This window comes from Eubalaena glacialis, chromosome 14 (genome assembly GCF_028564815.1).
Source record: "Eubalaena glacialis isolate mEubGla1 chromosome 14, mEubGla1.1.hap2.+ XY, whole genome shotgun sequence".
Lineage (NCBI taxonomy): Eukaryota > Metazoa > Chordata > Mammalia > Artiodactyla > Balaenidae > Eubalaena > Eubalaena glacialis.
In genome coordinates this window covers 21,086,083-21,108,440 of record NC_083729.1, presented here as the reverse complement: position 1 = coordinate 21,108,440, position 22,358 = coordinate 21,086,083, and the positions used below count along the sequence as shown (strand labels likewise).

At 54.3% G+C, this 22,358-nt stretch overlaps 2 protein-coding genes across 2 annotated transcripts in view; one reads left to right on the top strand and one right to left on the bottom strand.

The window, feature by feature from the left end:
* The window catches only part of CIB4 (calcium and integrin binding family member 4), a 48,171-nt gene extending 43,126 nt beyond the window's left edge, over nt 1-5,045 (top strand). The window contains exons 5-7 of the mRNA XM_061211224.1: nt 2,542-2,651; nt 3,479-3,567; nt 5,015-5,045. Of these exons, the coding sequence (XP_061067207.1) occupies nt 2,542-2,651; nt 3,479-3,567; nt 5,015-5,045 (230 nt within the window). The remainder of the gene's footprint in view (nt 1-2,541; nt 2,652-3,478; nt 3,568-5,014) is intronic.
* A 1,842-nt stretch (nt 5,046-6,887) lies between these two features.
* On the bottom strand, nt 6,888-21,897 carry CIMIP2C (ciliary microtubule inner protein 2C). The gene is made up of 4 exons (XM_061168563.1): nt 21,784-21,897; nt 10,524-10,797; nt 9,162-9,274; nt 6,888-7,080 (listed from the first exon to the last, which is right to left on the bottom strand). Exons 1-4 carry the CDS (start codon nt 21,855-21,857, stop codon nt 6,936-6,938), a joined length of 606 nt encoding a protein of 201 aa, XP_061024546.1. The 5' UTR covers nt 21,858-21,897; the 3' UTR covers nt 6,888-6,935.
* Between the last annotated feature and the right edge of the window lie 461 nt (nt 21,898-22,358).

Genomic DNA, 22,358 nt, shown 5'->3' with positions numbered 1-22,358 from the left:
TCTTGGGCCTTAGCCTCCGGTCCCTGTGGCTGATCAACATTCAGCCAGGGGAGAGCCACCTGCTTAAGGGGTTAGGTGCTTAGTTGTACCTTCCACATCCATACCCTTCCTTGGGAAACAGAGACAAAAGTCTTGGCTCTACCACAGAAGTATCCCACGACATCAGCAAATGCACTCCTCTACTCTAGGCCCAGCTAAAAATTGGATATTTTAGAGTTATGAGTGATTGAGAGCATAGACTGACCATAGAGTCAGACTTCCTGGGTTTCCTCTTGTTTCCCTCGCTTACCAATGTGTGACCTTGGGTGGTTCATTCATTCACTCATTCAACAAATATTCATTGAGCACCTGCTCTGTTGTAGGCCTATTCTAGGAGCCAGGAATACAGTAGTGACCAAAAGATAAAACTTTCTGCCCTCGTGGAATTTATGTTCTGGTGGAGGGAAATAAACGAGCTGACAAGTGAAACATATAGTGTGTTAGGTAGTCTTCGGTGTTGGGAGAAAATGAAGCAGGGAAAGGGACAGGAAGTGTAATTTTAGACAGGTTCTGAGCAGTGCCCTGGGGGGAAGCTGGCATTTGAATAAAGACCCAAAGGAACTCTGGAGTGAGTGTGTTCCAGGGAGGGGGAACCACAGTGCAAAGGTCCTGAGGCAGGAGCGTGCCTTGCCCGATGGAGGTGTGGCAAAGAGGCAGAGTGAGGGCAGGGTGGACCTCGGGGATCACTGTCGGAACCGGCTGTCCTCTGGCTGAGATGGGAGGCTGTGAAGGATGAACAGGACCACTCTGGCTGCTGAGTGGAGAAGAGACTGAAGGGGGCAGACTGAGAACAGGGAAACTGGTTAGGAGGCTGCTGCGGGGTCTTAGAGAGCTGTGACGGTGGCTGGACCAGGGTGGAGGCAGTGCAGTGAGGAGAAGACCTCAAGCTGGGTTTACTGCCTCTGGAGCTAGAGCTGGGAGGGGAGAAGACAGTCAAGGATGACTCCAACCTGATTGGCCAAGAGACTGGAAAGGTAGAGTTACCCATTCGCCAAGGGGCAGCTCTGAGTGCTGCAGGTTAGGGGGCAGGCAGAGCGGGGCGTATCAGGAGTTGGGTTCGGACAGGTTGAGTTTAAGAGAACTGTTAGTCCTCCAGGTAGAGAGGGCAGGAATGCAGGTGGATATATGAGCCTGGAGTTCAGGGAGAAGCCCAGGCGGGAGACACAAATTTGGGATTCATCAGCATATTGATGAGGTGACAGGCTGAAATGAGATTAAGGAAGTAAACATGGTTATTTAATCTCGGTGTGTCTCAGTTTCTGCATCTGTGTTATGAGAATTAAATGCAGTGAAATACAAAGCACTTAGACGATAACCTGGCACCTCTGTTTGTCATGGTGGTAATTATTGTACCTGCCTAAGTTGACTGCATTTACTACACGGCTGATGAGTGGTTCAGGGACTGTGTTGGGTGTCCCAGGGGAGGGCTGTTAAGAATGTCAGTACAATTGTCTCATCCTGGCATTCAAGGCCCTTTGCAGTTTGGCTCACCTTCCAGACAACCCCTGACCTTCTCCCAAGCCTCCACTCCCCTCAAAACTAACTGATCACCTGGCATTGCTCCTTCTCTGCCACTGTCCCCAGTGACCCTGACCCTGACACCTCCTCCAATTGCCATCTCTGCAGTCCCAAGCCATTTAGTCCTTCTCTGATGCCTCTTCTTCCAAGAAGTCTTCCTCATTCACACCCCCAACCCCAACCAGACAAGAACACACCCATCTGGAAACGCTTGGGGTCCTTGGGATGCCTGTTCCTCTCTTCCTGGAGCCAAGCCACTCGGGTACCTGACAGTCTCCCCTGCACCCCAACCCAGCCTGGGAGCTCCTTGTCGGCAGGACCCAGCCTGGTGCATCTCTGTGCCTGATGCAGGGTGACAGGAGCAGGGACTTGTGCCCAGGTCCTCTGGCTCCAAAGCCAAGCTGCTTCCTGCTCCTCCTTGCTGCCCAACTCCTAGCCACCAAAAGATATACTGACCTGTAAGTTCCAGGGTTGGGATTTCCACAGCATGATGGTAGATGTGGGACCCGGGGACCAGCCTAGCCAGGTCTGAATGCCAGCCCTTCCAATTCCTGGCTGTGTGGACAAACCATAAAACGCTCTGTGCCTCAGTTTCCCTTTGGTAAAGTGAGACTCATAAAAAGTTAATTGGGAAGATTCAGTGAGTTAAAACAGGTGAAGATCTCAGGAAAAGTCTGAGCAGGTAGTACAGACCCAATCAATGCCTATTATTATTATTATTATTATTATTATTATTATTATTATTAAGCACCACCTTTGCCTGCAGCCTGCCCTGCCATTGCTGAGCCCCACCCCTTAGGCCTGCCCAGGTCCCTCTGAGTCCCAGGTTCTAGGCCCACCTGGTACAGTTGGGCTCTGCGGGTCCTCCCAGGGGCTGGTGGGAGTCTGTAGGTCCTGGCTGGTGCCATGGCCCCAGGACTCTTGGAGGCCGAGGAAGCCCCCTTCCTCTCACCCTTCCTCTCAGGCCCCGCCTCTTCTTTGCAGATTTTAATGAGAACGGCTTCATCGACGAGGAGGACCTGCAGAGGATCATCCTCCGACTGCTCAACAGCGACGACGTGTCAGAGGACCTCCTGACCGACCTCACCAGCCACGTGTGTGCCCTGGGCTGCGGGACGGTGGCTGGCGTGGGCCCCGCTATCACCTGAAGCCTCTTGATGGCAGGCAGGGTGAGGGGCACTGAGGGATGGGTGCTCACTGGAAGCAACGACTCCCAATTTTCTGTCCTTCCTCCAGGATCATGACTCCCTTCCTGGGTCTCCAGATCAGTAGCCCACCCCAAGGGGCCCTCCCAGCAACACTGCAGCCACTGCAGGCAGGTGGGCCAACAGCAGGTCAGCCTCAGATGCACACGTCACAACATCCCCTCTCCTACATTATTCCAGCACAACTCCCAGATGTCCTAGAGTGACAGTCCAAAGTATGGCAGGACATGAAGACAACCATGGACCCATTTGTCCTAAGACCATGAGAGCATTTTGGTCTGGATGGGAACTAGGAGCAGATAAAACCATGAGGGCTCATCGCTGCCTCCCCACCCTGACTGAGCCCCTTGCAGTGCAGAGCCCCTGCCTGTGACTGGGTGACAAGAGCGGGTGGGAGATGTCACCCTGTCCATCACCCCACACCCGTTCTCTCTGCCAAGTTTGTCCTGGAGGCACCAAGAGGACTCTTCCCATGATGAGACCAGCCCACGAGGTCCCAGACAGCCATGCACGTGACCTCATCTCTCTGCACCTCCGTGTCCTTGTCTGGGGCAGGGATAGAGCACCTGCCTCCCAGGGGACTCCAGGGATGCTAAGCACCCAGCGAGAGCTTGGCTTATGGTAGCACTCAGCATGTGATGCCTGCCCCCCACGCCTGCGCCCCCATCTCCCTTTCTGATTCTCTGCTCTCTGGCTCCATCTGCACCCCCGTCCAGGTCCTGAATGAGTCAGATCTGGACAATGACAACGTGCTGTCTTTCTCAGAGTTTGAACACGCGATGGCCAAATCTCCAGACTTCCTGAAGTAAGGTGTTCTGGAGTGGGGGGGGATGCCCAGCATAGTGGGGGACAAGAGGGCCCCCCCCAGTCTCCCTCGGCCAATGGGACACCTTGGTCTTCCCAGTGAGGTCCTGAGTTTCCAGGGCAAATCACAGATTCTTTCAGAATCAGCAAAACTGGAGCTTCTGGGAAATGAGGTAACCTGGAAAGAGACAGGGAGTGGGGTTTCAAAAGGCAAAGGGGAGATGGCATTCCAGGCTTTGCAAATGATGTGGGTGGTCCAGACTTCAGGTGCCGTCCCTCTACAGCCAACACAAAGCCCGCTGGGCTCCAGGACTGACCTGGGGAGTTGCCCTTGCCCCTGTTGGTCCTGCTCCCCTCCCGCCACGACCTCCAGTGGTCACTGGGAGCTGGGGATTGGCATGGAAATTTGGGGGGGAGCGGCGGGGAGGAAGATGCTGGTGATGGAGCTCAGAGAAGAGCTCAAGCATTTCCAAACCTTCCGTCAGGCAGAAAGGAGCCTTAATAGTCATTAGCTGTCCAAACTCCTTTGAGACAATTGGCCATCTTCATACTGGCTGTATTTAACAGTCTTATTTGGGTCCTCCCAGTTGTGGGAAACATACCACCGCTGAAGGCAGCCCATTTCATGAGGAACAGCCCTTTTAGGGCAATCTTCTCGCGCTGAGCTGCATCTGTTTGCCTGTGTCTGCTACTCCTGGGCCCTATTCTGCCCTTGGTCTTCAGTCTAGGTGATTTTGATAGCAAGGAAGAATGCCCACTCAAAATGGTTTAACAAACCAATCAAAAAAGAACAAAAACAGCTAGACCGCAGAGAGCACCTGGTCAGGGGCCCAGAGTCTCTGCCTCTGTCCTCAGCAACTCTGGACTTTGCTTTATGTGCCACCAGCAATCTCTGCTTTGTCAGATGTGAGGCCAAATGTGGCCTCCACAGCGGTCAAGTTTATGTCTATTTGGCTCTGAATGACCCTCAGTGAATGTCTCTCAGCTCTGGCTCCAAATTCTCAGAGAATCTGATTGGCCAGCTCCAGGCAGGTGTCCAGCCCTCTTCCAACCACCTGGCCGGAGCAGAGGGCCCTCCATTCCAACATGGTTGCCAGAGGGCTTAGCCTGGGCAGACTCTCTAAAAGAGGATCCACACTTGGACCACCCCCGCCAACCGAGGTAATTCCTCTTCCTCCATAACAGCCCAGCACGTGACTGGAGCTGGAATCCTGTCTGCCTTGAGTTTTTTCTTTGAATCTCTCCCATTTCTTTCCACTGGTTCCAGCACCACAAGGTTCTGACAGCCTTTGCATTCTAAAGCTGCTCAAAGGAGGCTTTGAGTTGGCTTGGGAGAGCTGCAAACTGGCCATCACTCTGAGAAAGGGACACAAGAGGTGTGAACCCAGAAATTAGAGGAGGCTTTACAACTGCAGGCTCGAGGTGGCTAATGGAATTCTTTCTTTCAGCTCCTTTCGGATTCACTCCTGGGGATGCTGATGTGGCCCCAAATACCTGCTCTGGTGGCCTTGAGGGGGACCCCTGGAACTAGGAATTCAACCCCCTGCAGGCGCTGGGGGAAATCTGATTAGAAGAATGACTTTGTCCCCACCCATCCCTCACTTCTAGAATATTGTTTATTCAATAAAGCAAAAGAAAAGCCTTTCCTTTTTTCCATCAGTTCATCATTTTTTGAGTGCAGGGTCATATAGAAGTACTTTTTATTAAGAACTGCTCATTCCAGGGCTTAAGTTCGCCAGTGATGCCAAGACTGGGATGGCCAGTCCTTTTGAGGCCAACACATGTCACAGCAGGGACCAGGCCAAATGGGATGAAATTCACCAGGAAAATACACGTCCTTCCCTCCCTTCCCTGGAGCCTCTGCCCAGCCTCTCTTCTCGCCTCTCGGGTGCAGGCTGTACAGAGCTACGCGCTGAGCAGTCTTTCCAATTGGCGCCTGGCTTCCCAAGACATCTTGGCCCTACTCGGCACCCCTGCACCCTCGGGACGCGACAGTGTGTGACCAGCGATCAGGGTTTATTTGCTTTGCTACTCAGCCAAGCCCTGGAATGAATTTGGCCACCACAGGGGCTCTTTGGGGTCCAGCTGGTCTGGCACACAGGAGAGGCCCATTAGGGGGTCTCTGAAAGCTGTCAGATGCCTACCTGATGGGCACATGTTTTTTCTTGTTTACCCTGTCCTCAGGGGAGGAGGTGTCTAAATGCTGGCTCACAGGAGAAGGTCTATTTCACCCTCCCGTGTACTTGAACCTGCTGTGGTTGCCTTGCCTTTAGGGGAAATAAGAGCCCATTTCACCCATTTAGGGGAAATAAGAGCCCTTTCTTGATGGAGTCCCTTGATCAAATCCAGGACGTGCTGGAATGTTGGAGAATTCCTATGGTATGGGTACACACCTGACCCAAGGTTCCCATTCTAGATCCCATCTCCAAAGGGGCTGTCCCCCACATCCTGTGCCCTGTCCCGCAGACAGGAGGCCTCCCAGGAGGTGGGAAGCAGCGGCCTCCAGACCCTGACCCTCCCAGGCCACCTCCAGATGTGACCTAGGAACCCAGTGTCCACTCTGGCGTAAAGGTCCCTGATGCACAGCGATGCCTTGAAGAGTGTCTTAGTCTCGGGTCCCTTACCTCCTGTCCCCTTCTAGAAACAGTCCCAGGGGTAGGTCCCAAATCAGACTGTCCCTGCCAGTCTGGGCAGAATGCAGAAAGTGGTTTCACCTCTCAGGCACCACAGGGCCCTCTGGGATCTGCGTCATCCCCACCCCACATGGGCCACAAGCAGTGTGTGTGGTAGAAATAGCAGAGCCTGGGAGTCAGAAAGGCCTGGGTTCGAATCCTGGCTGTGCCACTCCTCAGCTGCGTGAGGTTGGACAATTCTTTCCACCTCTGAGCCTTGGTGTCTTTATCAGTAAAGTGGGGGCAACACCCCCTCTCTCACAGGCTATTGTGTGAATGAAATGATGCTGAGCCGAGGCTCAAGTGGGATCCCTTTGCATCTGACACCAGCGTAAGCATTCCAGGGCCACTGCATCCTCATTCTCAGACATGGCATAATGGGACTTCCTTGATTATCTCAGTGGAAGCAGATGGGAGGTATCTCTGTGCCTGAGTGACCTGCCACCAAGACTCAGGAGCCCTACAGTCCTCAGGGGAGAGGTGTGTGGGCCCAGCAGGGTGATGACACCGCCTTTTCTTGGCTCTAACACCTGGGGTGAGCATTCCACAGGCCCCTCAGACACCGTGCTGTGTGACCCTCAGTGCTGTCCTGTTGTGGCCAAGTGCTCCTGGGGCTCAGAGGAGAGGAGCGTGGGATGGTCATGGATAAAGATTTTATTCCAAAAAGCCAACCTGGTGATGCCGCGGCTCTCAGGCATCAGGCTCTGAACTCAAAGTAGCAGTCCCGCATCTGTCGCTCCTGTGCGGAGACCCTCTTCCCTGATGGGAATGTCTGGTAGGTCCTCAGGTTCTCAGGGGATACTCTTAAAAGGTGCCACTTCTTCTTCGGGCCCAGGGGAGGCCTGGGGGTGAGGATGGAGCTAGTGTTATGCAGTGAACCAGATAGGGAGGGTGAAAAAGGCCCATTTCCCAGCCCGTGCTGCTGACGACCCTGCTGGCTGCTCGTCAGCTTGACATCTGGTAAGTCACCCTGCACTCGAGGTCAGAATGACTTGTGTTTGCACAGCAGTACAGTGGTTAAGAGCAAGGACATAGGTGTCAAGAAGCTGGGATGGATTCTGGCCCAATTCCTGCTAGAAGTGTACACATGTAAAAATGGACTAATGTCGGTACCTCCCTCCTAGCTCTGTTTTGAGGAGTAGATGAAGTAATGCGTACAAAGCACTTAACATAATGCTGAACAAGAAGCAAACACTCAACAAGTGTTATAAGAAATGTGCTGCTGCTACTGATGATGATGGTGATGTTGATGGTGATGGTGATAATGGTGATGGTGATGGTGATCATGACAATGATGGCAGTGGACCTCAGGGAAGGACAGGGACTTTCCCCGGGCCACAGAGATGGTCAGGGTAAAGGCTGAGTGCAGACACTGACCCTCTTACTCCCAACCACCTAGTTGGTCCTCTGTGTTAGATGTGAAGCTGTCAGCAACAGCACAGGTTGCCAGGCAGTTTGGAGAAGGGACAGAGCTGGGCGTCCTGGGGTCCAACAGCTGTAGGAGATGCAGATCCTGCCTGGAGAGGTCTCAAGGGGAGACTTGTCCCCAGACGAGGCCCTGCACTGTCTCCAGGGATGGACTGACTCAGAGCCACCCCAAGGGTGGAGATGGCCAACCTAGAATCCTAGAGTTGGCGTTGGGAGATCTGGGTTCTCTCCAGTTCTGCCTTCAACCAGACTCGCCATGGCACAAGTTCCCGAGGCCATTGTGGAGTCTCAGTTTCCGTATTTAGGAAATGGGCCCATCTGCCTGCACAAAAAAACCTATAGAGGATGTTAAACTGTATCTTTAAAAATCATTAAACTCGGGCTTCCCTGGTGGCGCAGTGGTTGAGAATCTGCCTGCCAATGCAGGGGACATGGGTTCGAGCCCTGGTCTGGGAAGATCCCACATGCCGCGGAGCAACTAGGCCCGTGAGCCACAACTACTGAGCCTGCGCGTCTGGAGCCTGTGCTCCGCAACAAGAGAGGCCGCGACAGTGAGAGGCCCGCGCACCGCGATGAAGAGTGGCCCCCGCTCGCCGCAACTAGAGAAAGCCCTCGCACAGAAACGAAGACCCAACACAGCCAAAAATAAATTAATTAACTAAAAAAAAAAAAAAGCAACTATACTCCAATTAAATTAATTAATTAATTAATTAATTAATTAATTAAAAATCATTAAACTCTATGGAAAGGGTTGCTGCTTTATCAATAACAACAATGGCAAGGCTCAGGGCTCTTGAGGCAAGCAATGGGTCAGCATGGAGTTGGAAACCCAAGATCTGCCCACTGACCTCCCAATGCCCCCTACTCCACAGGACACCTCACAGCATAGACTTCTAATCTCCCTGCCTGGGTGTCAGGAGGGAGAGTGAGGAAACCACATGCCCCGATTACCTCACAGGGCAGAAGAAGCTCTCCCGGATAAAAGCAGCAAACGGCGGACAGGGAGGAACTTTCACATTTGTTAGAGGGACAGTTGGACTTTGAAAAATATGTTCACGTCCCTAAAAGAACATTTTCTGAGTCTGGGCTGGGGCTGGGGAGACAGCCCTGCTTTGTGTAGTACCCTCTGGGTCCACCAGAGGGCAGAAGCTCCTCGCTGCACCGAGGGGCTGTGCTGGCGTTCGGACGAGTGTAGCTGCAAGGCTGCCATTGCAGGGGGAGAAGCCTGCAGACTCAGGCCAGCAAGGATTATGGGGTTTGCTTCCAAACTCCCAGGGCATCTGAAAATGCTCTTCCTGATTCCGCCCATTCAGGTTCCTGGCATCCCTCCTGAGGCTGCTGAAACCCTGACCCCCTGGCTCTGTAACTGTCACCCTGTGCATTGTGGGGTAAAGTCTTAACTCATTTCTCAGTCTGGGGGCCTGCATGCCTGGCAAAAGCAGGTGCCCTATGGCGGTGTGTTGAATGTATGGATGAGGGGAGGGCAGGCACTCACAGGTCGGTGGGGGTGGGGTACCGTTCCCACTCCCTCACAGGCAGCACGAAGTAGGGGACCCGGGGCGCCATGCCCGTCTTGTCTTGATAGTACTCCCGATGCTGCTGTGTCATCTACAGCTCAACCAAGGAAGAGATGACAGGTCATACGTGTGCAGGAGTGACCTCGGGCCCCTGCAGCCCCTGCCTGGCTGTACCTGGGCAGGGGGGTGAGGGCCGTCTCCCCGAATGCCCTCAGAGAAGAGTCCCCAGCTAGGTGTCCTCCTGAGCCTCAGCTCCTGTCGCCACGCCAGCTTCGCTAGGGCAAGTAAACAAGGCAGGGGACCAGCAGAGATAGGGGATGTGAAGACCAGCTCAGTAGGTGGCACAGGTAAGCTGTGTGCGCGCGTGTGTGTGTGTGTGTGTGTGCGTGTGTGTCTCTTTCCCTCCCTCCCGGGCAGGGTGTGCTCTGTGAGCCAAGGTGGAGGTAAAGAACGTCCCAGGCGCACAGCCCGGTTCCACAGCAACTCGGAGTCCGACGGCGTGGACCCGGTCATCTCTCCCGGGAAGCTGCCTTCTCGTGCAGTCTTCCACCCTGGGGGCCTGGAGGCATCTGTGTCCTTGAAATCAGGCTGGGAGGGATGCTTGCCAGGGAGCTGAGGGGGACCACAGCGGACAGGGAGCCCTGGCCTCCCCTGAGCGGGGTGAGCGCCTGTGAGCCTGTGGCTGGCTGGGATGCGTCTGAACAGATCCAGAGGAGGCTTTCTGAGCCCGAGGAGCAGGATAAGGACAAGAGGGGGGTGTGGGCAGGCCGCCCCCTCCATCCGCCTCTGTTCCCCTGAGGGCAGTTGGGGTCTGCTCTGGGGCTGAGGCCGACTCGAGCTCATCCTCAATGGGCCTGTGGAGCAGGGAGGTGGTGTCAGGTGGGCACCCGGATCCGGGTGTACAATCGAGAGTAGACTTGGGGCTGGAACCGGGGTGGGGCTCAGCAGCCCTCAGTGCGTGTGACTCATCCTGGGGGTGAATCTTAGGGCTTTTGCTCAGAAAGCAGGTAAACAAGCATCCAGTGGGAGAGGCTGTTGGGCAGAGGTGAGGGCGGGAACATCCCCAAAGGCTCCCAGCTCTCCCGCCAGTGGGAGAAACACTCTGGAACCCCCAGAGTAGGGGGAGGTCAGGGAAGCAGAGCGCTGAGCCCCTCCCCACTCCCCGGCCAAACTCACCAGGTTCCCTGCTGGCTCAGGGGCTCTGAGGAAGCAAACAGAGGCGCTCTGGAGGCTGAGAGTCTCCCCTGGCCCCCAGCAGTCACTCCCTCCCCACGGTGTGGGGAGAGGGGACGTCGGGGGGAGGGGAGAGGGGTGGCAATAGCCCAGCCCGGGGCGCCCACCTGGTAGAAGCGCGAGAGCTCGGCCGCGCGGCTACTGTCCAGGTTGAAGCGGGTGCAGCTGGGGGCGTGCAGCCAGCGGTCCCGGGTGCGGGAGCGGTCACTCAGCACCTGGTTGGGGTTTGGGGACAAGCTGGCCGGGAAGTGGCCGCCTTTGCGGAAGGGAGTGTGGCTCTTCTCCAGGGCTGCGTTGCACTGCTCCTGGAAGTACTTGAGCGTGGTGGTGCCGTAGGGGGAGCCGAAGGAGAAGGCCACGCCAGGAACATGGCCTTGGTACCTGAGAGAGCAGGGGAGGGGGGAGAGATGGGTGGAGGGCTGCAGGCCAGTTCCGAGAGAGGCCCTGCAAGATTGCGGGCGAGGTCAGCGGCCCCGCTGGTCACCTCCGGGCCTTGAGAGGCTTCCTAAGGTACACGGCCCAGCTCGAGCCTCTGGGGAAGGACAAGTGAAAGAGGCTCTGGCCCTCTGCCTCCCCACAGAGGTCATCTCTCCAGACCAGAGGCTCACACAGGGGCCAGGACACCTGGGTTCCAGTCCTGACCCCCTCAGCGAGGCTGCAGGCAAATCACTCTCCCTCGATGGCCCTCCATTGAAGGAGGGGTTGGCCTGAAGATGCGGAGGCCTCCTGCAGCTGTGACGTTCTGCGGTTATCCCATGAAGGGGCAGGGGGCATGTGATGAGTGTCAACTCTGGTGTAGCCTCGCTTCCGGCACCACAGCCTCACAGGGTGCCACCCAGCCGGCCTGGAGAGCTCGCCCAGGTTCTGGAGCTCTGAGAGCCTTATACAGAGCTCCATCACCCTTTGCGACCAAGGGGGCTAGTGGGAGGGACAAGGGCAGGGCGAGCAGAGACGCTTGGGGACACAGAGAGCACAGCAGACACGGCTCAAGACCCCTGGTTAAGTGAGACTCACACAGAGAGAACCAAGACTTGTTTGGGGAAAGGGAGGGGAGAGGAGGGGCGAGTCGGTGACATCAGTGAGCATGGGAATCAGACTTCGGGCAAATAAGAGATCAAAACTCCCCAGTCAGCACAGCCTCCCCTGGGCTCCCCGCCCTCTGAAACCTGGCCCTGCCCCCATGTTGCCACTGAGGTCACTCTTGCCGAGGTCACCAGTGGCCCTCCTGCAGCGCTGGACACTGTGGACCGCTCTCTTCTTGAAATATCACTCGTGGTTTCTATTATGCTGCTCTCTTGTTCGCTGTTGGTTTTCACCAACACCTCTGTCCTTTCTTTCTCAGTCTCCTTCTCATCATGTTCCCTCTCTGCCCACTTCCTCTGGGGTCTGTCCAGGGCCCACCCAGTCTTCCTGGTGATGGCCTCCGTGCTGTGGCCTTAACCTTCACCTGTGTGTGAAGGACCCCTGGTCTCCAGCTCCAGCTCAGAAGTTCCCTCCAAGCTTCAGACTCCTGTGTACGGCTGCACACTATGCATCTCCCTGGGATGTCCCCCAGGCCTCACCTCCCACCTCCACCTTCCCCAACAGTCTAGTTCCACCGCCGTGAAGAGCACTCCGAGATGTCCAAGACAGAACAGGCATCCATCTCCCCCAGCTTCATCCCTCACGTCCAATCAGCCACCAAGCCCTGCAGCTGCATCCCCGCCACCTGAGCTCAAGCTCCGTCGCCTTTCACCTGGACCGCGGCTGCAGCCTCCTCCCTGTTCTCCTGCCTGCACTCGCACCTCCAGCCCATTTTCCACACTTCAACCAGACTGAACTTTCTGAAGTCAGCTCCTTAGCGTGGCAGGCAAGGCTGTCAGTGACCTGACCCTTGCCTCTGTCTCTGCCTCATCAGTTACCCTACAGCCCGGTTGCAAACAGCCATTGCAGTTCCTGTGTGTAATTGCTCTTCCTGCCCCCCACCCCGCCTTTCGTCTCACTCTCCCCACTGGGGTCTTGCCCTGTGCCTTCTGCCATCAGGAATGACAAACCTGTCCACCACCACCCCATCCCCTGCCCCTTGCCTCCCAGTACTAAAAGGTCCTTTAAGACTTGCCTAAATGTCATTTCTTTGAAGAAACCTTTCCTTGCCACCTCTTCTAGGTCTAGGTGGGTCCCGCCCTCTGTTCTCTCTGTGCCCTAAACCCCTTCCACCAGCTGCATCTCACCCTGTCCTGCTACTGTCTGCGTACATCTTGTCTCCCTGCTAGACTGGGAGCTTCTCAAGGGCAGAGTTTGATCACATCTTACTCATGTCTGATCCCCAGTTCTCCGAACCGGGTCAGGCACATGGTCTGTGGGGAGGAAATGTCTATTAAACAAATGACAAGGTGAGTAGCTGGTGTGCCAACAGTACCAGTGACGTTACGGTGGGACCTACAGACACAGACACTGAAAGCCGGTGGCCATGCTCCAGGGCCCTCCAATGCATCTCCTGAGACCACCCCACTGCAAGGCTTGACGTCTTACCTCCCCCGGTTGAGCTCCCTCCCCGACATGAAAACATTCCCAGGGAAGCCCCGGAAAGTGCAGGGAGCCGGCCAGGCCACTGCCAGTCTAGGGCTTCTCCATTTCAGGAACTCGTCCTGCACCAGAGGCCAAAGCACGGTGAGGCCTTTGAAGTCGTGCTTCAGTATTACCTCTGAGGGCTGCCCTGGGCCTCAGGCTCCTCACAGGTAGAATGGGTGTTGGCCTAGAGTTAGAAAGAAATGCATGATTTCATCTTTGGATGAAAGGCGAGAAAGTTAAGCACCGTGATTACTGATGCATCTTCCAATGGCTTTCCACTGTAGGCAGAATAGAAGGAGTCCTTCCCCGGTTCCTGGGCCTACCCTCCCTCCGCAGCTCTACCTTCCTGCGATCCTGCAGCATTCGAGGCTAGCCCGGGGCCAGAGCAGTGAGCGACGGGGCTGCGTAGTGGGCAGCAGAGGGGAGAGACCCTCCACTGGACTCAGGCCTTTCTCCAGCCTCACCTCTCTCGTCCCTTGGCTTCTTTCTGCCCTGGATGCCATGACCCTGGTGGTCCTAACCCTCTCCCTCCTGCCTCAGTGCCCCTTCCTGTTGGCCCCTCCTGAGTTCCTTGCTGGCGGCCACGTCTCCTGTCCTCGAAAGATGGTGGGGTTGGTGAGTGCCTGTGAGCCTGTGGGGTCACCTTGGCCACTTTCAGGACGGAATCCTCTTCTTTGCCATGGCCTTCCCCCTCCTGGGCTGCAGCGCCCTCTCCTGCCTCACCAAGGCCTCACTCCCCCATCCGTCCCTCCCTGTCTCTCGGCCTCTGTCCCCTCTCCCACCCATCTGGGATCTCTCCTGCTCCCCTAGTGTCTTCTCTGCCCACAAACATTCAAAGCTTTTCCTAGATTGCAAAATTCCACACTTGGCCTTGCTGCTTTCTACAAACCTTTCTCTTCATTTCCAAATTTCTCCAAGGAATCCTCTATACTATACTATACTATACTGAACTATACTATACTATACTATACTATACTATTACTATACTATACTATACTATACTATACTATATACTAATCTATTCAGATTACTCTATACTACTTTCTGCTTTCATTTCTTCTATTCCTATGCTTTCCTTCTGACCTGTCACTTGAATGTGTGCTTGTGCTTTTTCATGACGGTCATATAAGATCATCCAGTCACCAAATCCAACATCCTTGGCCCACTCTCCCTCTCTGCAACATTCACACTGATGAAGAAACTCATTTGGAAGAAGCATCACCTAAGATAAAGAGGCAGAGTCCCTGAAAGTTCTTTGTGCTGTGTATGAAACGTCATAAAAATAGCAGTGCCATCATCAAGAAGTCAAAGACTAGAAGTTGGGAGGTGCTTCCTCCTTCATCGTTATGAGTCGTTCCGTGTGGAGGGAACTGTCCACCAGCCGTCTCCAGCCCTCACTTGTTCTTCCACATTAGAAGTGGAGGAACATCTACCTGTGGGGGTGAAGCCCACTCTCCCTCCCTCTTTTGCTTGGAAGCAAGGAAGCCCACCCTGCTCCTCCACGCCCTGTTTTGGGGGACCCACTCTGCCCTTCAGGAGGAAAGTCTGCCCCAGCCCAGCCTGGCCATCTCATCCGGGTTCAGCGTCAGCCCCATTCTCCAACGCCAGCTTTCCCTCTTTTATCTTCTTTCTCAAGTGGTTCAGAACGCAGGGGATGAAAGAGGTGCCGGTCACCAGGTGTTGCCAAACTCCAACACAGAGAAAATGAAGCAACAGAATGAAAACTAAAGAAACAACCGTCTACCGCACTCTGCAGAGAAAAGAGCATGACCCAAGAATATCGAACTGGCCAGTCATCCAGGTATAAAGGCAGCTGCATGAAAGAACTCAGGAAATAAAGCACCCAAAGCTCTTCTTGAAAGCAGTGTTCAATGATGAAATCCTGCCAACTAAGAGATGATTCAAAAGAAAAAAATACTCAGGAATGTAGAACCTCTGTAAGAATGACTGGTGGTTACTTCACATCTATTTAAGTGCAGAGAACCAAGAATAGCTACTAGGTGAAGGCTGGCTGCAGAAAAGAATGTAAATGTTATAAAACCTGTCAAAGGAAAAAATAATTTAAGCAACAAAAGTTGGGGGGTGGGTGGAGGGGAGATGGGCGTGCACTTAGAATTTCTAAAGCATAGTCAACCTGTGGCATCTAAAATTGAAACATGTTGGTGAAAATAACACAATGTAATGAACCCCTAATGATGCTTATTCTCTCTCCCTCTCTCCGTCAGAGGGAACTTTTAGAAACGCAGATCTCTTATGATGAATTAGCACTTATCTAAAATCTGTTCTTCCATTTTACTTCAGTATCTTTCTCTTCAGTTAAGTTTGAGTAACATTAAATTTCATGCTTTTCATTTTAAAATAGTAAGTATGGTAAGATCATATTTTTATAAAATTGCTCTCTTATCTTTCTGTCCATCGATCCATCCACCCATCCATTTAGTCTTTTATCTGAATATACACATAAAAAGAAATCTTAAATGATTTTTAGGTTAATTCTAGGTGTTTGGATTTGGGGTGATTTGTTGCGTTCTTCTTTACCTGCACAGGTAATACTTTTTAAGAGAGTCAGATGGCATTAAGAGTTACTTTATTGGGAACCCACTGTGTGCCGGTGCGATGCTAGGTGTCGAGAATACAAAAGCCTGCATCGCTCAGCCCTCCTTCCTCCCGCCTCCCCCTCATTCAGTATTTATTGAGTCCTGATGTGTGTGTGCAGGAATGGTGTCAGCAGTCAAGGCTCTAATGCTATTAAACACGAGGAGGGAAGGCCCATTCCCATGAAGGTCGGGTGGGGAGAGTACTGGTGGAGTTCCATGAAGGGGTCTCCATCGGGGGAGGCTTTGAGGAAAACCTCAGCGTGGAGGAGGACGGACTGGAGTCTGGCTCTCTTCCCCTGCTCATCTTCTAGGTGCTGGTGTTGCCCCAGGGTCCTCTTCTCTCTTCAGGGACCCACTCCCTCTGGGAGAGCTCATCCACGTTAGACTTCCAACACTGAGGACACCCAGATCGGTGTCTCTAGCTCCGACCCTTCTCCCGGCTACAGATCCACACGCCCGGCTGTCCACCGAGGGCTTGCCCAGGGCCCCCAGACTCAGCACGACTGAAGACAGCTGGCTGCTCCTCCTGGACATCCCTGTCCTGGCTAACACCACCTCACCTACCAGAATCCACCAGAAACCGGGCATCACCCTGCCAACCGTCACATCCAACCTCTCCATAAGTCCTGCTTTTGCTCCCTCCATAGTGACTTTCCCACTGCCCCCCTCCATCCCATGGCTACAAGCCCTCCTCTTGCTCACCTGGACAGCCTCAGATCTCCGAGCTAGTCCCCTAGACCAAGTGTCACCCCTGCAGCCTGTCGTCCACACTGATGCCAGAGTGACCTTTCATCATCTGATCACCATGGCTCACCTCTCTTTTCACTTCCCCACGGGCGCCCTATGCCCCAGAAGTGTTACTCACATCCCTCGGGCCCCACGTGCTCTCCAAGCCTTCACACACGTTTCCTCCGCCTGCATCTCCTCCTGCCTCCTGGGGCATCTCGCCCTCACTCACAGAGCCAGGCTCCCTGTCGCCTCCCCTGGCCACCCACCCTCGGCCCAGCATCTCTGCCTCACAGCAGGATTATGATCCTTCATCGACACCAAGATCCACATTAGCTCAGCTCCTCTGCTAATGAGTGTTCTCTTTTATCCCCAAAACCTACACAGCCCCTGACACATGGCAAGTGCTCAGTAACGTTCACTGAAGGAGGCCGAAGTCCAGAAGCCGGGGGCACCATTTCCTGGAACGCTGGGCTCTCGTTTGCCGAGCACACCGGCCCAGAGCGTCCCACCCACAGGGGCGTCTGCGCACCTCAAAGAAAGGAGCTGTAGAAAAGTGACATGTCATCGTGATTCTTGTCTTTGCCACCCCCAGGCTCTCTGCCACACTCCTCTGCTCCCTGCTTTCCCACCTTCTCTGAATGCCAAGATATTTGCATCCCAACAGAAGAGAAGCCCTCTCCTCCGCAATCCTCCTAAGGTTCTGCGTGGGTTCTGGATTCCATTCAGCCCCTCTTGCTGTGGGCGGGGGCCCGTGCACGTGCGTGCGCGCACGCGTGTGTGTGTGTGTGCGCACGCGTGCCCACGCACATGGTCATATTTATTTAGCCCTCGGCGGGCACACCTTGACTAGTAGGTCTATGTCCCTGCACGCACTTGCATTTGCGAGCTGTGAGCGTGACAGTGCAGTTCCATGGTAGAGCCCCGTTTTTGTTGGGCGTGTGGCACGCCATGGTGGAGAGGACAGAGGGGAACGGCATGTTTCACGATGGGGCATCGAATGGTCCCTACGGACCCTCACACCTCCTCCTCCTCGACCCCTTCATCCATCCCTGCCCCTCACCCACCTGCGCACCACACAAGCTTGGAGAAGGTGCTCAGCCGGGTCCGCCGTCAAAGTCCCCTGAGGTTACTGTGCACACAGGGAGCCATCCCTCCCCGCCTCTTAATAGCACTGCTTGGTCCCCCAGCTAACATTCAGATTAATTACCGTTCGCCATCAGGGATCCCATGAGCAGCTTATTAACTAATTAACTTGTTACTGTGCAGCCTGTTCTAATTCCAAGAGCACCCTCGTCTCCACACACTTCCTGCTCAGTACGGTTCTGATCAGGTCCCTCCCTTGGGCAACAACCTTCAAGAGCTCCCCAGCACCTGGGAAATTAAGAACAAACTGGGCCAGGTGCTCAAGGTCCTGCTTGATGTGGGCCCCCGTGAGAGGTCTTTCCAGTCTTATCATCCACTTCCGTGTCCCAGTGTAACTGAGCAGGACCCTATGGGGCTTTCCAGGGACAGAATCCCCAACCATGTCCTCCGCCTGCCTCTTGTCTGTAGAAAAACTTCAGCCTCCTAGGCCTTCCCAGAGTTCCAAAGAATAAATTTAATCAGAGACGTGAGGAAATGCAGAAAGACAGGAAAACAGTCAAGCAAGACAAAATAGTAATAGTTCAGCCATTAAACAAAGTCAAGGACCTCTAGTTCCTCCGCAAGGACTATAGATAATATTCTGAGCCATGTCCTTTGAGCCATTTTGCAGATACTGACCCCACCCCCACCAGGCAGAAGAAGTTAATTGCCTGCTGCCCACAAGGACAGAGACCCCAGACTGGTTGGAACCAGAAGGTTGATGATGGTAACTCCTGATTACCTCACCACCAACCAATCAGAAGAATGTCCACGAGCTGATCACACACCCCACAAACCCCCTCCCTCACCCTATCTTTAAAAACATTTGCCTGAAAGCCTTTGGGGAGTTGGGGGCTTTTGAGCACTAGCTACTTGGACTCCTTTCTTGGTGCCCTGCAATAAACGCGGCACTTTCCTTCACAGCAACCCAGGTCAATGGATTGGTTTTACTGTGTGCAGGCAAGCAGACCCAAATTTGGTTCGGTAACACCAGCTTTGCCACTCCAGGCAAAAAGGCCATTTGTTGTTTTCAAAGCATATTCTGCTGGTACCTCCACCCCATGCCTTTCCCCATGCCATCCCCTCCGTCCAGAAGATGCTTCCTCCTCTCCCCAAATTGTGATCTTCTCCATCCTTCAAGGTACATTTCATACACACCCTTTCCATCGAGCCTCTTCCGACCCACCCATAGACCATGCCTGTCCCTGCCATTGAACTGTCTTCGATCTTTGTGCCTCTCTTATGTCTCAGTTCACATTCTGCTGTGTTGTAATTACCTGGGCCCTAGTATATTCTTCCTTTCTGAACTGTCAACTCCACGGGGAGAGAGGGCTGTGTTCTACTCATACTTGCATCCCTGGCACCCAGTAGATGCTCTGTAAGTATTTGCTGAATTGAACTGACAAATGGGGGCACAGCTCTATGGGCTTATGATTCTTCTGCAGAGAAGGAGGGTCCCTGTTACAAAGCCCAGGTTGCTGGAGCCCCCCATCCCCCGTTCTTAGGAAGGCTCCCCAGTTCCTCAGGGCTGTGTGAGTGGCATCAGGTAGCTGTGTGGGCACTTGGGCCTCCTATATCCTCCTGGGCAGACGGCCTTTGTTTTGTACCCCAGGATGCACGGGCAGGTCAAGTGCTCGGACTGGGAGCCTGTTGAGGTGTGGTGGGAGGCAGAGAGCAAAGGAATGGGTACCACCTAGATCTGACCTGCGGGCAGGAAGCACAGAGTCTCACTGAGCCAGTCTCATCCCTCCAAAAGCCTTACAACCCCAGGATCTCTGACCCGAGAGCTCTCTGCTCACTGCAGGGAGGGCACACGGGCCAGAAAGTGGCAAAATGTCTGAGGGCGGTACTGCCCAGAGCGGCAAGGGAACAGGTGGAGCATCCTCGTCTGAGGACCAGCATCTTGTTCCCCTCAGTACCCAGAATCAGGCCTTGAACACTGTAGAGATCTAACTGATGATGATTGCTAGCAGTTGGAGAGAGCAGGGTGTTGAAGTCACAGAGACCTGGCTGGGCAACCTGATGAAAAACCTTGGGCAGTTTTGCATCTGGGTTGACACCTGGGTTGTTGTGAAGGTTTTTTTTTTTTTAAGTTTGTAAAAAGCCCAGCTCAGTGCCTGGCATATAATAGGTGCTTATACATGGGGGTTCACAGTGCTACTACAGGGCATCAGGGACCTGGTTCCAGCCCAGCTCTTCCATCACCAGCCTGAGGCTCAGGCAAGTCCCCATCCCCCAGACCTCAGTGACCACGTCTGGAACAGGAGGTGGTGGTGGGGCTGGACTGCCTAGTTTCCGAGGTCCTCACCACTGCAAGTATTTCTGCCTCTATGAATAAAACTGGTAAGGAGGACGATCTGAGTGTCAGAAGAGACTGGTTGCACTTAAAATTCTGTGATTCATCTTTGAAAAGACATACAAAATAATAATTACCCAAGCGTGGCAGGGAATCTTGGATTCTTTCATTACGTTAACAAAATTGCCAATAAGGTAGCATTTAGACACATAAGACAACTCAATTCATTCCTTGTTGATGAGAATCTTTAGGGAGAGCACATCCCTCCCAGAAAGATCCAGCCAAGAAAGTAACACATAAGGGCTCAGCTGCTCAAACTAGCCCATCCACGCTTGGAACCTTATTTATGATTCACTTGTTATCACAATTTCTAGATCAGTCAGAGGACAGGGCACTCAAGGGAACTGCAGACGAGTGGCGTGGATAGAGAAGTATCCTGGGATTGCTTCTGAAACATGCAGCTTCCCTCCCCGCAACCTGGGACAGAGTGGGGGAGCCGTGGGGGAGGGTTAGGTTCCAAAGGAGACTGCGGTGGGCTTAAGACAAAAATATAGCAAAGTATGAAATCAAATTTCATGATAAACACCCAGAGTGTGGTGTCAACACCACTATCCAAGGCTGCAGAGATGGTGTTGAGCTCAACCTTATGTATTTACACCAGACTGGGAACCCCTCCAGGGCATCCCCCCACTTGTTTGTCTTAACCCAACACCTGGCCCATCCCAAGCACTCAACACATCTTTATCAAAGGAATGCCTAAACGATTGAAAGAATTAATAGGAAAATCCTTAGTCATCTTCTCTAACACACCTGGCTTGACTTCAGGAAACAACTGTGACCTGGTAAATCAGCTTTGTCTGATGGGAACCGAAGCAGCTTTTGAGCCCTCTAAGGCCCAGGAAAGGCCCTGTCCACAAAGGGGCTGGATTAAAGCTACGGAACCTGCCCCTACTTACTGTACTACTTCTGCGTGCAGAAATTATTTTAATATCACAGCTCCTCTATGTCAGCCTTATTCTGCTTCAAGACAACCCAAATGTCACACAAAATATACAGTGAGACCTTTTCTTTGTTTTGCAGTCTGTTTAGTTTGCAGAACAGAGCATGTGTTTTTCCACCCACATGGAGATCCTGCCTGCAAAACTCTCAAGACATTAATTTCATTCATTCTTTCAATACAGATGTGCAGGTGCTGTGCAGGCGGCTTCTCAGAATCCAGCCCCCATCCTCAATGCCCATGTTGACTAGTAGGAGAGAGAAGACAATCTCACACCCTGGAAGAGGAGGTTGGGAGTGGAAATCTCAGACACTTTGAGGAAAAGGACCAAAGAATGGAAGGGAGCGGTCAGACTTGCACCTTAGCTGTCTGGAGTGTGAAAACATCCAGAGAAAGGAAATGTAGGTTTTGCCCTGCATCCGAAAATGCTAAAGGCAGGCCAGGTCTGGGGGCTGGGAAGCTTTCAAAGGCAGCATTCTGTGAGGATTAAGTGAGATCAATGGGAGAACCGACGAGGCGATCCGGTGGGTAGCGCACGCCACTAAACATTACTGCCGGTCCTGCCTTGTCAGATTCTTCGAGCCCCGCTCCCGGGTACCCACCCGGTCGCCTTCGCTCCTTCAACCAACAAGTAATTCATGTTGCGGGAATCCTGCGTGCCCGCACTGTGGTGGGGGCCGAAGAGCCCGCCCCCTTCTCGGGGACTCCTCACCCTCTTGTTCCTGCCCGGCGTCTCCAAACACCCACCCCACACGTCGTCTCCCCCTCCTCCCCCTGACCCGGACCCCAACCACGGTTATTCCGGACCGGCGGGCTCCGCGCTCGCTAGGTACCGACTTCCTACCGAAGGGGACCTGGAGAGCCCCCGCCGCGCCCAGCCACTGCCTGCTCTGAGAGCGCAAACCCCTGGGGAGGCCACCCCGCCAGGTGAAAACTTGGCGCCCCGGGTTCCTTCAGCCCCCAAAGGGCGGAGTTTCGAGGCCGGTGGAGGGTTTTGTGGAGGGAGGAGGGGAGAGACCGCCCGCAGGGGCTCTGACCCCCAGGCTCAGGCGGGGCCTGGTGTGCGGCGGTCTTACCCGGGCATGAGGCCGGGGGGCACGTAGGCGGCGTTGAACTCGGTCAGTAGGGTGCCCGCGCCGCGGGAGGCCATGATGGGGGAGGCGAGCGCGCAGCGAGCCCGGGCGCTCTGGCCAGACGGTCGACAGCACGAGTTACCCGGCAACCGTGCGCCTGGCAACGCCAGGGGGGCTGCGCCGCCGCCGCGTTCCGGGGCCCCGCACCCCGCTCGCTGTCGCCTTCTAGGTGCAACCAGGCGGGGCGCGCCCGCGAAATGTTCCCGCATCTCCACGTGCTCTCCTGTGTGACCCCGCAAATCGCCGCTCCCACCCAAACCTCCGTTTTCGCATCCTTGCATCTTTCAGCTTCCCCGCCAGGCCAGATGGGTGATGCTCCGAGGCGGGTCGGAGGTGGAAACGGTGCACAAAGCAGCAGCCCAAGCTCGGCTCAGCCCCAGGGCCCGAGTGGCCACAGGGACCTCAAGAGCCATTGCTCCCCAAGGTTTTCCACCGGGCCCCCGTTCCGCGGGGCCTCCAGGAGGGGGCTTCAGACGTGTGTCCCACTTGGCGTGTTTGCCCAGGACACTGTAATTTAA

Coding starts and splice junctions, on each gene's coding strand:
- CIMIP2C (XM_061168563.1), bottom strand. CDS start 21,857: ATGGCCTCCCGCGGCGCGGGCACCCTACTGACCGAGTTCAACGCCGCC. Junction 9,275..10,523: donor AGCTCTCGCGCTTCTACCAG/GTGGGCGCCCCG, acceptor GTTGAGCTGTAG/ATGACACAGCAGCATCGGGA. Junction 7,081..9,161: donor TACCCCACCCCCACCGACCT/GTGAGTGCCTGC, acceptor CCTCACCCCCAG/GCCTCCCCTGGGCCCGAAGA.